At 49.1% G+C, this 16,958-nt stretch overlaps 1 protein-coding gene across 1 annotated transcript in view; it reads right to left on the reverse strand.

Annotated features, from left to right (window-relative positions):
- fryl (furry homolog, like) overlaps positions 1 to 16,715 on the reverse strand; it is a 96,547-nt gene extending 79,832 nt beyond the window's left edge. Inside the window, exon 1 of the mRNA XM_062555704.1 lies at positions 15,853 to 16,715. Within this exon, the coding sequence (XP_062411688.1) occupies positions 15,853 to 16,096 (244 nt within the window). The 5' untranslated portion in view covers positions 16,097 to 16,715. The remainder of the gene's footprint in view (positions 1 to 15,852) is intronic.
- Between the last annotated feature and the right edge of the window lie 243 nt (positions 16,716 to 16,958).

Below are 16,958 nucleotides of genomic sequence, written 5' to 3' on the forward strand. Positions count from 1 at the left end.
TCGAACGAATTTTAGGCAGCTCTTAATATTCGAACCTGTTATGAGCATTATTTTTTGGTACATGTGTTTGCATGCAAACTTTGTTTTCAGATTCAGCGGCTTTCTCACATCTGGTAAAGTCGTGAATCATGAGCTCATTATCAAGGCTACTAGGCTTACTCATCTGGGCTCCTGTAGGTGATGTTAGCGAGTGGTTTGACTAGCCTATTCAGTTTCCCCACGTGTGTGTAAGTTTCAAGGTAAGCTAGTAACTTCCTCATTGGGACAGGCCCTTTTAAGTCTTGGAGTTGGAAGACATTGGTATTGAGATGGTCAATCAACTTGAATGCAAGAGTTTTAATCTGTGCAGCATGCTAATCATGCTAACCGGATAATTTAGCTTGTTGTCTTCAATGCGTCATTGCTTTCACGATTGTGAAGGTTTAGGATGCATGTCGAGGGACGGAGGAGGACGAGAGAAAGCGGGCCATGGAGAATGAGTTTAGACTACTTAGGCTATACTGTTTGGTAAAGTTGTATGCATAGTGCCTCCACCTGAACAGCGTTATGTCGGTGCAATCAAGCTTCCAGGGATCTTGTTTTCATGGAGACAGACGCGGTCTGCACGGAGTGGAGGGGCTGTGAACGTGTGTGTGTGTGTGTGTGTATGTTTGTGAGAGAGAGAGAGAGAGACACAGACGCATGAGTGACAGAGAGACGGAGGGAGAGCAGGAAAAGGAAATTCAGCTTAATGAATGCTGCGTGTTTTTCCAATAGCATAAAAATAATGGTCAAAATATTATTAACAAATATTCGAATACATTCGAAGTTTGACATTAATAACCAAACGAACTTCGAATATGATTTTTGGCCAAAAGTCAAAGCCCTAGTGTATTAATGTTGTCACAATACCAATATTATGACTGATACAATACCTTCCATAAATATCTCTAAATCGATATTGAAACGATACCACGGCATGTATTTGTGTTGAATTTGGTGCACTTTTCTAGTGTGCAGGTCAATTTTGGGTTCTAAACTTCTACACTTCTGACTAGTCAGTAAAATAGTAGCTTGTGAGAGATGTGTAGTCCTGTAGTGAAGTCCTTTATTGTTTGTTATAGTGTTTACATGTGTGTTTACATTGTGTCTTGTGTTGACAATAAAATACCTTTAAATCGTCAAATTAAGCTAGAACAAGGTCAGTGTTCCAATTACTGCACACAAATCACTAAATGCTATACAGAAGGGCCTGATTTTTAGGCCTAGGCCTTCCTGTGGCATCTTTGATATACCTTTGATACAGTAATTTCCCGCATATAAGCCGTATTGTGTATAAGCCGCAGGACAGTGTTTTATGCAAGTTAAAAGAAACAAAACCATATTAACACACCATATTAACTGCCCCCCTGTATTAACCTCATAGCTGAAGAAAGCCTCGGCTAATAGTCGGGAAATTACGGTAGTTGCAAACGAGCAAAAGGTGAAGATATCCACACACTTCTGCTTCTCCCAGTAGGATTTCATGAGTACATTTCAACCACTCGGGTATTCGTCAGATACAGCATTAGTTACGTATTCCAATATATCGGTTCTGCAACTCTTTATAAAATGTTGGAGTATGTCTGCGAGGTGCTGAGCCAAGTTCTGTGTGTCTGAACTTCCCTCCGAATGGCTTTTTGAAACATATTTTACAAACAGGCCTCAGTGTACCTGCTGTTGACTTGCCTTCACTATCTGCCAAGTATCAAAAATAGTTCCAGATTTCACGTTGACCTTTTGTGTTCTCCGCAAGCCGAGGACTGCCGGTAAAGAACTTGTGTTTTTTGACGTTTGCTGCACACTCAACCACTCACAGCTGCCTGCTTGACACGCCCGCTTGCCCAGATGCACGCAAGGAGCATGGGGTGTGTGAGAGCAGTCCACAGAGCGGCATCATTTCAGTAAAGTATCGAATCTAAAAGAAATCGTGTGTGTGTGTGGTGTCTGTCTGGCCTGTAGGCTACATTTTAGGGGCCATGAGCCTTTCAGACAGTGAAGCAGATCTCAAATAGAGACAGATGTACCAACACACACACTCACTCACACACACACACACACACACACACACACACACACACACACACACACACACACACACACACACACACACACACACACACACACACACACACACACACACACACACACACACACACACACACACACACGCACGATAAAATCTCCCTGCCAGTTTACCTAACACCTGCCCGCGGCATAGGGCGACGCCCTGGCACACTTTAAAACACAGGAGCGCTTCTTGCCGATGCCGGCCCATGTCACTCACACACACACACACACACACACACACACACACACACACACACACACACACACACACACACACACACACACACACACACACACACACACACACACACACACACACACACACACACACACACACACACACACACACACACACACACACACACACACACACACACACACACACACACACACACACACACACACACACACACTATGACCACATGTTATGCAACCAATTGCAGAGAATACACAGTGCATGCCCAGGTATGCTTATGCACTCACAGCCACATATCTGGTCTTGCTCATACACACAGGCTACACCATGAAGTAGGAATGGCAGATTGATTGGCTGACACACACACAAAAACACACACACACACACACACACACACACACACAGTGGTAATTGACATTACGCAACACACACACACACACACACACACACACATACACACAGACACACAGTGACGAGTGTCCAACTAGGTTGATCAATCATCTAATCTGAATCTCTTCAATGAATCCCAGTGTCCTGTATCCTGACTCCTTTGGGACATACATTATAAATAGCTGACTGTAACAGAAAACACACACACACGCACGCACGCACGCACGCACGCACGCACGCACGCACGCACGCACGCACGCACGCACGCACGCACGTCGACACACACGGACACAGATACACGCACAAAGAGGAAATGCCCACAAGATGCTTTACAATGCAGAGGCAATACTGGGCGTCTCCCAACCGCAACCTTTCTGCTTCTCTCCCAGACACACACACAGACACACACAGACACACACAGACACACACAGACACACAGACACACACAGACACACACAGACACACACAGACACACAGAAGCGCGAGCACATGACACCATCTGACTGCAGCCTAAGCAGATAAAACAAGCCACACAAACAAACAGCAGATTCTTCTTGGACGGGGAGCGGGGCAGGATTGGATAACAATGCTCCATTTTGCATGTGGCGAGCTTCACTTGTGCAAATCTGTCCTGTCCTTTCTCCCTCCCTCTCCCTCTCTTTCACCACATCACATCACATGCTGGGACCCTCCCAACTGGAGCTATGCAAAGTGGGAAGCCAGCATTATAAACAAACACACACACACACTTTCTGTCACTCTCACACACACACACACACACTCAAAACATCCCCATAATAAAGACTTGCATTGTGTCCGTCAGTCCCAACTTAGACTGCAGTGCACTCTGCCAGAGGAGCTCAAGACGACACACACACACACACACACACACACACACACACACACACACACACACACACACACACACACACACACACACACACACACACACACACACACACACACACACACACACACACACACACACACACACACACACACACACACACACACACACACACACACACACACACACACACACACACACACACACACACACACACACACACACACACACACACACACACACACACACACACACACACACACATCCTCCTCACACACTAGGGCAGACTCTTCCTCTCCTCGGTCTTCCGCGACTGACCTCAGATTCAGCGCCGTCCTTCTGTCTCATAGCACATGACTGTCTTACCTCACCCATTACGTGCGACCGTGGCGCACTGATCCACAACAAGTCAGCCGGGCCAAGGCTCCCTTTGGCTCACCCTGTTCCAGTGCCTCATCTGGTCGTGCTAACGGCTAGAGTTAACAACACCCACTAGATCATGCCTTTGATTCCTCGGGCTGTAAGTAACACTCAATGGTGTTTTTTTGCCCCAAACGGCACCTTCCAGGCAGCACAGCCTAAAAAGGCACTACCTTTACCCTAGTCCTAACCTTAACACCCCTCAACCCTCATCCTACCCCTAAACTGAGGAGAGTAGTGCTTTGAAGGCAGTGCTGCCTGGAAGTCACCATTGAGGGCATATAATACCAAAGACCGACTGTAACACTGCATAGGCCACTAGCCGTTTACTGACTGCACAGATAGCCGGCGATGCACGGGCTTTTAGCCGGCTAGTCCCGACTGTACTCACTGATAGCCGGCTAATCGCCGAGGTGATTTACGCTGCCAATTGTCCTCCCCTGAGGGTACACATATTCCCGGGGCGACTGCAGTGAGCACGCGAGGCGGCTATGCGGCGGCTAGCTGAGACATGGGCGGAGCTGTCAACAACGAGAGTTGTGCACACACTGCTGAAAGACTTAAAATCAGCAAACAGCTGACTGACTGTATGCTGAGCACAGCTGTCAGATCATCATCATACTGTTCACATATTAACACTGGTCCTTGTGGTCCATCTAGCACACTGTTCTTTCAAATGTCAATTAAATCGCCAAACATCTCAGCATTTATTTATTAATTGCTAACATATTGGGAAAACATAGCCTATCCTGCTTTATCTACAGCCAGGATAAATTAGCTAGACCTTGGCTAGCTTGCTCAAATAACCATTGACAACGTATTTCGTTAAAGCATATAGGCTAGGCCTATATCATACCCACCCTAAGGTTTAAGAAACATAACAACGTTGTCCAATTTTAGTTTAATGCATTTTTCTGAATTGGAGAGGTCTCCTTATGAGGGTAGGCTCTGCATTTTAAATGGCTAATCGCTAGTCGCGATTAGCATCGTTGGTTTAAACTTTGCAGAGCTGTTTTGTTGTTATCACAAAAATACTGATTGTAACTGCTGTTAGGAAGACAGTTTGGAACCTGGCAGACGTGAGGCAGTGAAAGGTAGGCTATAATGCACAGTCCAAGCGGAATGAGTGGAGAGTTGATATTGTGATGAGGCAAGAATTACTCTGTTAGGAAATGTTTATTACCAGATGAATATGAGGAATGACATTACATGGAAGTGGCCTGTTTAAGATCCCCGTGGCTATATCCCACAACATGGGTGGCATCCCGTAACATAAACCCCTTATCCCACAACACATCAGCTGACTAGTCTAGTACCTATATAATGCGTAACCGTCAACTATCTTATGACAACAGGCTGCTTAACCATCTTAGCCGTAGGCTACATTTCCCCCTTGCATGAACGTAACACAAGCATATCCGAGCCGCGCTACAATATTGTGTCACATCGAGCTAGCAAGTCTAGCTAGCCACAACAGTGCATACCAGACTGTATAGAACAGGTGCATACTGCATAGGCTACTAATGACACTTTTTTACGGTCAGTGAATAGCACCGAGTGAAAATCAATGTTTGCTTTATATCTAGTGACAGTGGTGATGTCGTCAGTTTGGATAAGTAGAGTAAACTTAGTCAGAAGATCTAGAAATATCAAACGGAGGAGCAGAGAACTTGACAGAGAGCTGCACTGCTGTTTTGAGAATGACAGTAGTGTCACGAGACTTCGACGCCTATGTTGTTGTACGTCACTGTTCAACTTCACACCCTGTTCTTACATGTTTACGCCTACACCGAGGCGGCTTTGGAATATCGCGCCTCTTGTCCTCACTGACCTAGCCGGGGAATGGCCGGTTAAACCTAGCCGCGGATGAGGCGGCGTTCAGTCAGTTAACGGCTACTGATGAACATGGCCAGTAGAGGTGTCTGCTATATGAATGCTTTAAATGTAGCAGTACTGTATATGTAGGCTAAGAATGCTAAATAGGCTAAGACTTGCTAGCCTACACCACAAGGGGGGGGGGTTCTCAGAGGTGGACCGGGTGAACTTGCAGCAGAACAGTGTTTCATAAGCCAGTAATCCTTTGTGGATCCTTCCTTCTCTTGCTCCCGCTCTCCATAAACTACTCATAACCATTTATGGCACACACACACACACACACACAAACACACACTGTCTATGTACGTGTATGAGGTAGAGAGAGAGCACGACACAGACAGACACAGACACAGACACACACACACAGACACACACACACTCTGCCCTGTTCTTCTGTCCGTGTTTGGTGTAAACAGCAGGACTCTGCCATCCTCTCGGCAGGAATGCAGCTCAGCACAGTCAACAGGGGCGCGCCGCGGGCCCGTGTGGGTGCCAGTGGCTTTGTCAGCCAGGCTGCCAGTAGCCTATCCAGCCCCAGCCCCAGCCCTGCTGCCTGCCTGCCTCTCCCTCCCTCCCTCTCCCTCCCTTCCTCTCTCTCTCTCTCTCTCTCTGCCTGCATTACGTAAGCCCAACCGCCACAAGCTCTCCCAGACTCTGTCTTTGCCACTGCACAGAGGTTTCCACGTAGATAGATAAAGAGAGAGAGTGAAAGAGTAAAAGAGTGAAAGAGAGAATGAAAGACAGAGAGAGAGAGAGGTGGCAAGAGAGAGGGGTCCACATAGTGTTACTGCTATTTCCTTCCTACACCTTGATGAGGCTTATGGATACTGGCATGTCATAGATGTTTACTGGTACAATTTATTTAATGACATAAAACACTGACACACTAGCATGGCTCATTCGGCTATTATGGAATGACTGAGTATTGAGCTCACATCCTCAGCAAACCCATGGATTAATTGTTAGCCATTTAATGTCTCTGACTGCATGCTAAACGCAAGTTGTCGTGGCCTTGCCGGGAACTGGGATCATCCACCCACCCTCCTCCCTTTTCCAGTTCTGCAGGTTTCCATCACGAGGTGAGAGAGAGTTGACGGATGTTTTGAGACTCCCCATTAAAAACACAAAAGCATTCCCACAAAGAACGTCCCCCTTGGTGCATTATGCATCTGGGATTCCGCAAATGAAGCCATTAACGGGGACGGCTGCCGTCGGCAGGTAAGGGATGGGAGGCAGGTAAGTGCAGCCGTCTGCGTCCCCCGAGCGCAGAGCGCTGCCGCAGAGTGCCGCGTGACTGACAGATGCTCTCCTGACGCCAGAGTCGTCAGGTGGGGGCAGTCCCAGTGGGCCAACAGAGAGAAGCACTTTCTGCACTGAGTGTTCCGAGCGGGGGGGCGGGGGGCGAGAGAGAGCGAGAGAGAGAGCATGCGAGTGAGCGAGCAAGAGAGAGAGAGAGAGAGAGAGAGAGAGCGAGCGAGAGAGAACAAATCAATACAAGAGGTAACTCTAGAAGTGACATCCCTTTCCCCATCCCTCTTTTCCAGGGCGGCAGAGGACATGCAAAGGGCCGAAGGCAGCGTCACCCTACTTGCCCCAGCAGAGAAAAACTACACGTCCCATAAGTCAGGGCTAGACATTAATGGTTGTCCGGTTGCCTTTGGCTACCAAATTCTTACAAGTGGCAACCACATTTGGTTGGCTTTGACAACCAAAACCTCACACCTGGTTGCCAAGCTGGCAAGCCCTTTTAAAAGTTAACAGTCTGCTGTGTTTGACTGTGTCGCTTGTAGTCCCAAAAAAACCCCCAAAAAAACCTCAACACAACCAAGAGCCGCTAAGGTGACAATGCTGCTCTGGTGGACACTGCACAGCAGGTGAGACTCCCTGCTTCAGAAGCCTCCTGGCAAACAGGCTGCTGGAAGGAGATGAGATGCTGCTGACGCTGGGGGCTGTTCTGCGCCCCCCTCGGGGGGGGGAGATGGGGGAGGCTTTGTTCTCAGCGGTCGCCCCTCCTGGGCGGTGTTGTGGCAGGGCCGTGGCGTCGCTGTCCAGCAGTGCACAGTCTAAACACACAACAGCTTCACAGAAGCTTCCTAAGCACTGGCAGCACATTATCACCTTTGTGTGTGTGTGTGTGTGTGTGTGTGTGTGTGTGTGTGTGTCTCCTTGGCAACTCCAGGCCTGTCTGATAAGGCTTCAGTGGAGTCTACATAAGAGGATGTATTCATCAAACGACGCAAGAAAAAGGGCTCCCAGGTTCTCAGACTTCTCTTCGGCCCGTTTGTGTGAGTGCGAGTGTGTCTGTGTGTGTCTTTGTGAATGTGTGAGCGAGTATTATGGGGCATCTGTCGCCAAACAATGTGAACCACACCAAAGGCTATTCTTCTCGTGATTGTTTGTTGTCTGGCCAGGTTGCACCCTCACCCTCACACACCCCCCCCCCCTCCTCCCTCCTCTGCTGTGTTGTGGGAAACATCTCTCCCCCCCCAGGTCAGCCGGCTCAGGCCACTCAACTGGGACGCCTCTGGAGCCTGGAGCCCAGCTAATGTGCTTACGGCAAAGTGCTGCCACAAGAGGGGAAACTCAACAACAGCACTAGCAGAAGCAACAGCAGCAGCAGCAGCAGCAGCAGCAGGCTACAGCTACCACAGCAGCAGCAGCAGCAGCAGCAGCAACAACAACAACAGCACTAGCAGCTACAGCAGCAGCAGGCTACAGCAGCAGCAGGCTACAGCTACCACAGCAGCAGCAGCAGCAGCAACAACAACAACAGCACTAGCAGCTACAGCAGCAGCAGGCTACAGCAGCAGCAGGCTACAGCTACCACCGCAGTCGGCGTGTTGTTCATGAAGCACTGACCCAGCCGTCCACCTGGGATTTGAACAGAGCACGAGGAGTGAGCACAGCACCTGCGTGTTCCACGTCTGCTTGGCCACCTCCCTTGATAAAGCCGTCCACAGGCTAAAGGGCAGGCAGGCAGACAGGCAGGCAGGCGGGCGAGCAGGCAGGTAAACTGGGACGCTCCAGTGACTGTAAAACATGTCATGGAGTCATGCTCTTGTGTTCTGAATAAGAGACGAGGTCAGAGTTGGTCAGCCTTATTGGCAAAATAGAAGGCCGAATGGGTGCAGCGAAGGCTTTTTGGAGCCAGAGCATGCACAGTCAACAAGAAAAAAATATATCATCCCAATCTGCCCTCAGAAATGACCATATTTGGTTAAATCCTTGTCGCTCACTTTGCCTCACTGTTGATGGAGCTGTAAGCTGTCCATATTTAATTTTTTTGGTCAGTCAGTCAGTCATGGTGTGGCTTGAGCAGCGAGCAGAGCAGGGCAGTCCAGGGCGGGGCAGCAGAGTCTGTGTGCATGTGCGTGTGTGTTTGGGGGGGGGGGGGGGGGGGTGTACATGGGTCACTCCTGCTGCACTGCCTGGATCCTGGTGGAGATGAGCTCACCAGGGGAGTTCACCGCCTAGGCCTACGAGCCCACATGATTAGAAGGAGAGGAGGAGGAGTCGGCACGCACTGCCGTTGACACCAGAGTCCCCCCCCCCCTCCCCTCCTCCCCTCCTCCCCTCCTCCCCTCGGCCCTGATGTCCTCCTGGCCCCCGAGAGAGAGAGATGAGAGGGGAGGTCAGGGTGGAGTGGGGACAGGGTTAGGTCTTAGGGTTTCGGGGGGGGTGGGGGGGTGGGGTGGGGTTCTTGGTAGGGGGATTGCCACTGTGGCAGCAGTGGTGATGGTGGTGATGCCAATGGTAAGTCGCTCTTAAATACAGAGCCATGGGCCCACACCCTACACCCACAGCAGATCCTACTCCTCCCCTCTATCAGATGTGGAGAAGGAGAGAGAGCAAGAGAGAGAGAGAGAGAGAGAGAGAGAGGGAGAGAGAGAGAGAGAGGGAGAGAGAGAGAGAGAGAGCAAAAGCAAGAGAGAGATGATACATAGATAGAGAAAAACGGAGAGAGAGGGAGACAGAGAACAAGAGAGGGAGTGAGAAAATGAGAGAGAGAGAATAAAGCCTATTGAACTGAATTGAAGGAAGGAGAGAGAGAGAGAGAGAGAGAGAAAGAGAGACAGAGACAGAGAGAGAGAGAGAGACACAGAGACAGAGAGACTGGGGGAGCACCCGTCCTGCCAGGATTTGAATGCCAAATGCGGCTGGATTGAGAGCTGAGTCATTCTGGAGTGGGCCTGCAGACAGCCTCACCAAAGGGAGGGAGGGAAGAGGGAGAGAAGGAGTGGAGGAGAGAGGGAGGGTGGGGAAGGTTGGTAGAGAGGGAGGGAGGATGGTTGGCAGGGAGGGAGGGAGGGAGGGAGGGAGGGAAAAGGGAGAAGGAAGTAGAGGAGCTCAGGCCATTCACAGAAACACACTCTGCTCTATTCACAGCTGTTACAGCCAGGGTCTGATGGCTCTTTCAAAGCTATTTCTATATCAATTCTACCAAATGATGGTGTGTACATCAGTATCAGGGTCATTGGTGTTCAACCTCTCCTCTATGAATGGAATACATGAATAACGCTGTGAGGAAGGAAAACACACACACACACACACACACACACACACACACACGAAAAATAAGGATGACACAAGACACTTTTCTTGGTGAAGTGTGTGCCCCGACTTGCTTCAGCACACTTACACAAAGTCAACACAAGCACACACAAGTATCATAAGCACATATCTATTGAACCACTCTTTGGTGAACATGTCAGGGACCGAATGTTTTGAAGAGAGATTTGCCTAAGGTCAATTAGCTTATCCCAGAGGAAGAAAATGACTGCATAGCTCAAGTTGAACAATAGTCACTCTCAATCGATGAAGCACCACAAGTTAATGTTTTTGTTGTGACACACACACCCACACACACACACACACACACACACACACACACACACACACACACACACACACACACACACTTTATAGTGGTGTTGAGAGGAATCAATAGTTAAGGATGGCAGTTCAGATTTGGCTACTTAGCACGGTGCTGTCAGAGAATGACAGAGTATGAAAGCTACTCCTCAACTAGAACAAACAACTCCTTCACCTGCTCATGCCTGACAAGTTCAACAAGGGCGAAAACACACACACACACACACACACACACACACACACACACACACAGAGTTCAGATGCAAACACACCCTTGTGTTTTCAGCAGAAGAGAGTCAGCACCCATTAACCAAATAACTGCCTTAATCTCATCACTCACGGCAATAAGGACACATTTCTCAGCCCGCTGAGGTCATTGTGTGCTTACATGACAAACGAGAGAGAGAGAGAGAGAGAGAGAGAGAGAGAGAGAGAGAAAGAAAGAAAGAGAGAGAGAGAGAGAGAGAGAGAGAGAGAGAGATGGGGAAAGAACATGATGGGTGGAATAAAGAAAGACTAGTGAAAAGGGGAGTTTGGGAAAGGGTGTGTAGAATCCACTGTCCAATCAGGCTCACCACAGGCTGAGGGCCAGGGTGGGGCAGAGACAGCTCTGTGGAAACAAGGATGTGTGTGTGTGTGTGTGTGTGTGTGTGTATGCCTGCCTCATGTTACTAACATGCAAAGCTGTGCATCTTGAGGGCAAATCTCTATGAGCACACAAGCTTCCAGCTAAGAGGTGTCTCATCGACCAACGAGAGAACACACACACACACACACACACACACACACACACACACACACACACACACACACACACAAACACAAACACACACACACACGGCAAAGAGTCACTGTAGACATCGCTGTCTAAAGCAATCTGGGAGTGTCTGCGCCATTAGCCTTTGGGCAACTCAACTGCTTCTTCACTGAAGGTTTGTATCCACAACCTCTACAGGTCACCACTGAGCTTAGAGCAAACTAACCAAACCAGCCACACAAGCCTCAGCCTAAGACACCATTCCCCAAAGCGACAAACCCAAAACTAAAGCCCGACCAATAAATCAGTGTGCAGATACTATCAGCCGATAGTAGCTATTTGCTGATCTATCGGTATCATTTTTAACAGACAATACTATAATTAAGGATGTTAAGCTTAAGGCCAAATACTGATCCTTGATCTATATTTCCACATTACGTCCAACAATAAAATAATGTTAGCCTTCAACACTCAACCAATGCTAACTTGATTGTTAGTGCATTTGTGAAACATGTTTGTCTAGGGCGACCAGTCGTCCAAATGCCCATCCACAGCAAACAATGCTTATAAGTAGTGGTGATACAAGTTCTCCACAGCAAATGAGGCTCAGGAGCGATGATTAAAAAACATTTTTAAAAAAAGACAACACATTCTCTGCGATCACACTTAAGGAGCCTTACAGTTTGGAAGCAGCATACATTGCACTCACTGCCAGGTTGAACTGGGTGGAGCGAAAGATTTCGCCCAAAGATTAGTGTGGTGCTTGCCACTGGGCTCAGGGCAAAATAGCATTGATTTACCGTGTGCCACGATCAAAGATAAACATACTTGTCTTGAACTTTGACCGCAGAACGTGCCAGAGTGACAGAGCAGCAAAATAAAAACATGACTCATACGTATAAAACTGTTTATTTGTTCACACTTCTAGACAAAACTTGTCCACTTGTCTGGTTGGTGGTCACCCTATTTCTGCAACCTTATAGTACACATGTAAATTAGCCTCCACTTAGCCTCCACTCCCCCTTTTAAACACAAATTATGCTCTCAAATCAACTGCTCTTTTCAAGGTATTTCTGCAATGAACCACTCAGCACTCGCATGAAGTGGAAAAACTATTCTCTAGCTGGCTTGTGGTTGCAGCACGATTCGCGCCATGTCTGAGGCGCAGATCTATGGCGGAGGCGATGTGGTCTTTTCACACTTTCATCTATACACAGGAGATCTGCTTTAGCTCCTAGGGGCTATGCGTAAGGGATCACACGGTGGCCAAGGCAACAACCAATCCGCTCTTACCGCCAAAACTACAATCGCAAATAACGAACAAAACATCACGAACAGAACAGCCATCAAGAGCATTTCACTCCTGTCCTATCAGCAGTGATCAAGCAGGCACCTTCCTTCATAGGGGGTTCATGAATGAATTGGGTCATTCATTCATTCCCAACTAGTATTGGAGTAACTTTTTTCATTGTTTGTTTAAAAAATGTTACTGGTAAGCTTATATTGTTAGAGTTAGACATGTTAATTATATTGAAATCGGTATCGTTCTTTGAACTCCCATATCACTTGGGCTCTACCGGAGATGGCTGGATGGAAGGATAGAAGAATGGGTGAATGGATGAAAGAATGAAAGAATGAAAGAATGAAAGAATGAAAGAATGAAAGAATGAATAACTTTAATGAACAGTGTTCTGGTCACTCCACTAGTAAACCAGCCTGGTAATAATAGCAAGGCAAAGCAAAGCTTTAACACTCAGAAGGCACACCCAGCAATGACAATAACAATTTCCAAAAACACTACAAAACAATGTGATCCAAAGAATATCAAAGTGATCTGAGTGGGTCTGCTGAAACTACCCCCAGTTCTCTGCGTGCTTTGCTTTTTCCTGCAGGTTCAAAGCAAGAGCTATTCGGTCACTTGGAGAAACCATAGCAGTATCCAAACAGGAAAGCCCAAAGGTGTGGGTGTGTGTGTGTGTGTGTGTGCGCGCGTGAGAGAGGGAATGTACAGTACGTGTGTGTGAGGTTGGCTTTCTTTAACTCACAGCAAACCCAAAAAAGTGTCAACTACAAAGTGCCATCTCCTCACTTTCCTGTTTGCCACTGGGCACTTTTCTATTCCGCTCAGCAGCTTCTGGAGGAAAATCGAACCAGAATTCATTATTGTAAAATGAGAATGAAAGAGAGGGAGAGAGGGAGGGAGAGAAAGAGAGAGAGAGAAAGAGAGAGAGGAGAGAGAGAGAGAAAAGAAAGAGAGAAAAAAGGAACATTTTAAAATGTAGACAAATAAAGTGAGCTGGTAGTGTAAAGGCCAGTTTCAGAGTGGGCCTCTCAACAGCCTGTTATCACACAAGGCCTGCAGTCTTGCTAGGGGCAAGAGAATTGTCTACAGTATGTGTAGATGAAGGAAACAGAGGTTCTGCTGAGGTGTGTGTGTGTGTGTGTGGACTTGGGGCCAAAGAGGTATACACTGAGAAGACAGGGGTGCTGCTGAGATTTAAGAGAGACAGAGAGCGCGAGGGAGAGAGTGTGTGTGTGTGAGAGAGAGTCCTGCTCTGAGGCCTGACCGAGCTCTGCGGGCAAGCATGTTCAGACAAGCAGCGTGAGACACAAAGCCCTGCCGATTCAAACACACACACACACACACGTAACATCTCTGCAACCATGTTAGAGTAATGCGCAGACTTTCTCACTCGTGAAGAAAGACACGTATACATGCATGTGAATGCATAGACTGTAGACACCACAGGAAATAACAATGGTTGAAAACATACAATGAAGCACTTTCACTTTGAATTTCTCACTGAATTCCCGCCAAGGTGCTGTGCTTTCAAGACCCCCCCCCCCCCCCCCCCCCCCCAAACCGGATGTATTCGGCAGGCGGGCGACTGACCTTTCTGTAAGAGATCTCACTTGTTTTGTTGTTGTTCCAGCATGCCGACACGCATGCATGCACTCACACACACAGTTACACCTCATTTACAGTGTAAACAGACAATCATATTCACAATCAACCAGTCTTCAGAGGAGACGTCTCAGGCTTATACGATGGGACTGCACAACCATCTACGGCATTCCTCAGTCGCTTCTTTAGTGAGCGCACAGACTTGCCCGACCTATAGATACATAGGCGTGCAGATAAGACACGCAAGATAGCGGATAGTGAAGCACTAAAGTCCTGTGGCTGATAGGACAGCATGTGTGTTCAGAAGGTCTATCGGGCGATCGTATTAGGTACGGTCCCAACGCTTTCAGCATTTCCTGTTACATGACCACAGGTCTACGCAGAAGGTTGTTGTGTGAACGGCCACCAACACAAGCACCGCAACAACCACTAACCACCCCAAACCTCAAGCCTAATCTTACCCTTATTGCCCCCGCCAAACTTAAGAATCGGCGGCTCATTTATACAATCTCACCCTAGCAGGAGGCAAAGAAAAGATTCCCGAAAGAGAATGGAACGAGGGAGGGGAGGGGAGGGGAGGGGAGGGGTGTTTTTGGACACAAAACACTGCAAGGTTTGTGTTTGACACAGCTGCTCAGCCGAGAGGCTCAGAGAGAGAGAGAGAGAGAGAGAGAGAGAGAGAGAGAGAGAGAGAGAGAGAGAGAGAGAGAGAGAGAGAGAGACAGACAGAGACAGAGACAGAGACAGAGACAGAGACAGAGACAGAGACAGAGACAGAGACAGAGAGAGAGAGAGAGCACTTTAAAGCATCGGTTTCCTCGCTCTCAGCCGAGGCCCTTAAATCTACCTCTGCAGCGTTCGATCAGGCAGAGGCTCGGAGGTCGCCCCCCCCCAGTGATAAGGGCCGGAGAGCTATCGCGCCGGCTATCTCTCTCTCTCTCCCCCCTCGCTACACTTTACAGCGCCTCAGACTTCGACCTGGACCTCCGACCCCTCGTGCGAGCACTGCACACCACACGTCAGGGTCTTCGCTTGCGCCGCCGAGTCCCGAGAATGAGGGAGGCCGCCGCCTTACGGGCGATAAGTAAGAAGAGGAATGACAACATACGCAGGAGGCCAACAAAGAGGACGGTTGTGTTCCCGAGAGGCCCGGCGACGATGGCGATCGCAAAGGGCCAGTGTGATGACTGATTGATTTGATCCTGCCGCAGCACTCGGAATGAGATCAAGGAGAAGGAGCCATTTGAACAAGAACGCACGCACACACACACACACACACACACACAAGCCGACAGATCAAAAACAAGTGTAGCTAAATGGAAGGGCACATGTACAGTACACACACACACACACACACACGCACATCATGAATTCTACTCTTCTCTATCGGTCATTGGTTTTCCTAGCATCTGTGTTGGCTCTCGTTAGCACATTCAACCCGTACCTTTTATCTTACCCTGCCCCTGTTCTCTAACCACCTACGCTCATTGACGTCAATGTACCTTTTGGACGGTGTCTGTAGAGACGAGGGGGTCTCACGGGTTGGGACGGCCCCTCCAGGTCTTCCTCAATGGTCTGCCCCATGGCCATCAGGCCCAGACGCTTGACCCTCAGCAGACGGGGGCCCGAGTCCCGGGGCAGCACCTCGGCGGCCGAACCCGGGATGACCGACCCGGTAGTGGTGGCCGCGGTGGTGCCGCTGTCCCCGGATATGACGGCGGGCACCAGGCTCTTGAGGAACTCCATGCCTGCGTGTGGGCGCGCAGACTTCGACGCGGACGCGCTCACTCCAACCAGCGCTCGGAACGCAAGCTCGCGTCACTTCCTCCCTTGGGCTCCATCGCCGCGGCGACCCGGCAGGCCGACCGTTCCCCTGCCAACGGCTGTAACAGGCCGACCGTTCCCCTGCCAACGGCTGTCGAGTCCTCCCCTCTGCCGCGGAGTCACGCGTCCCACACACTCAAAACTGCCCCTGGGGAGAAGCCACTGACGTAACGCCCGACCGTGTGTCTGTGCACTTCCTGGTGTTCCTTTCCCAGTGCACTTTTCCAAAGTCGATGCAAAAAAATCCAAAATTCCAACGCCCAGCTTCCAAATATAAATCCCCTTGAGTGGCCAAGTGGAAGTCTTGGTTGTAGTGCAACTGAGCTCCAACACACACACACACACACACACACACACACTCACTCACTCAAAATACACTCCTTGAGATACGACTCACAGGCTCTTGTGACAGTGTGATAAAAGCCGGAGGAGTTCTTAGCTTGAGCGAGCAAGACACTAGCCGTGAGCGTCCGTCTCTACAGGACTTCACACTTCTCCAAACTTCACCGCTCTCTACCTGTGTGTCTCTCTGTGCGGGCTTCACACAACCAGGAAGAGAGAGCGAGAGAGAGAAAGAGGAGGAGAGAGAGAGGGAGGAGAAACAGAAAAAAAAAGAGAAAAAACACAGTAGAGAAGAGCCATCGCCAGTCTCCTCAGGGGTAGGCAGTGATGTCAGGGTGGGCGGAGCCAGGATGCTATCAGGGGCAGGACCTGAACGTGTTCCACAGGAGATAACGTGCAACCTGGGCTGCCGGCCAATCACAACGCAGGCCTCGCCGGCCAC

This window comes from Sardina pilchardus, chromosome 15 (assembly GCF_963854185.1).
Source record: "Sardina pilchardus chromosome 15, fSarPil1.1, whole genome shotgun sequence".
NCBI lineage: Eukaryota > Metazoa > Chordata > Actinopteri > Clupeiformes > Clupeidae > Sardina > Sardina pilchardus.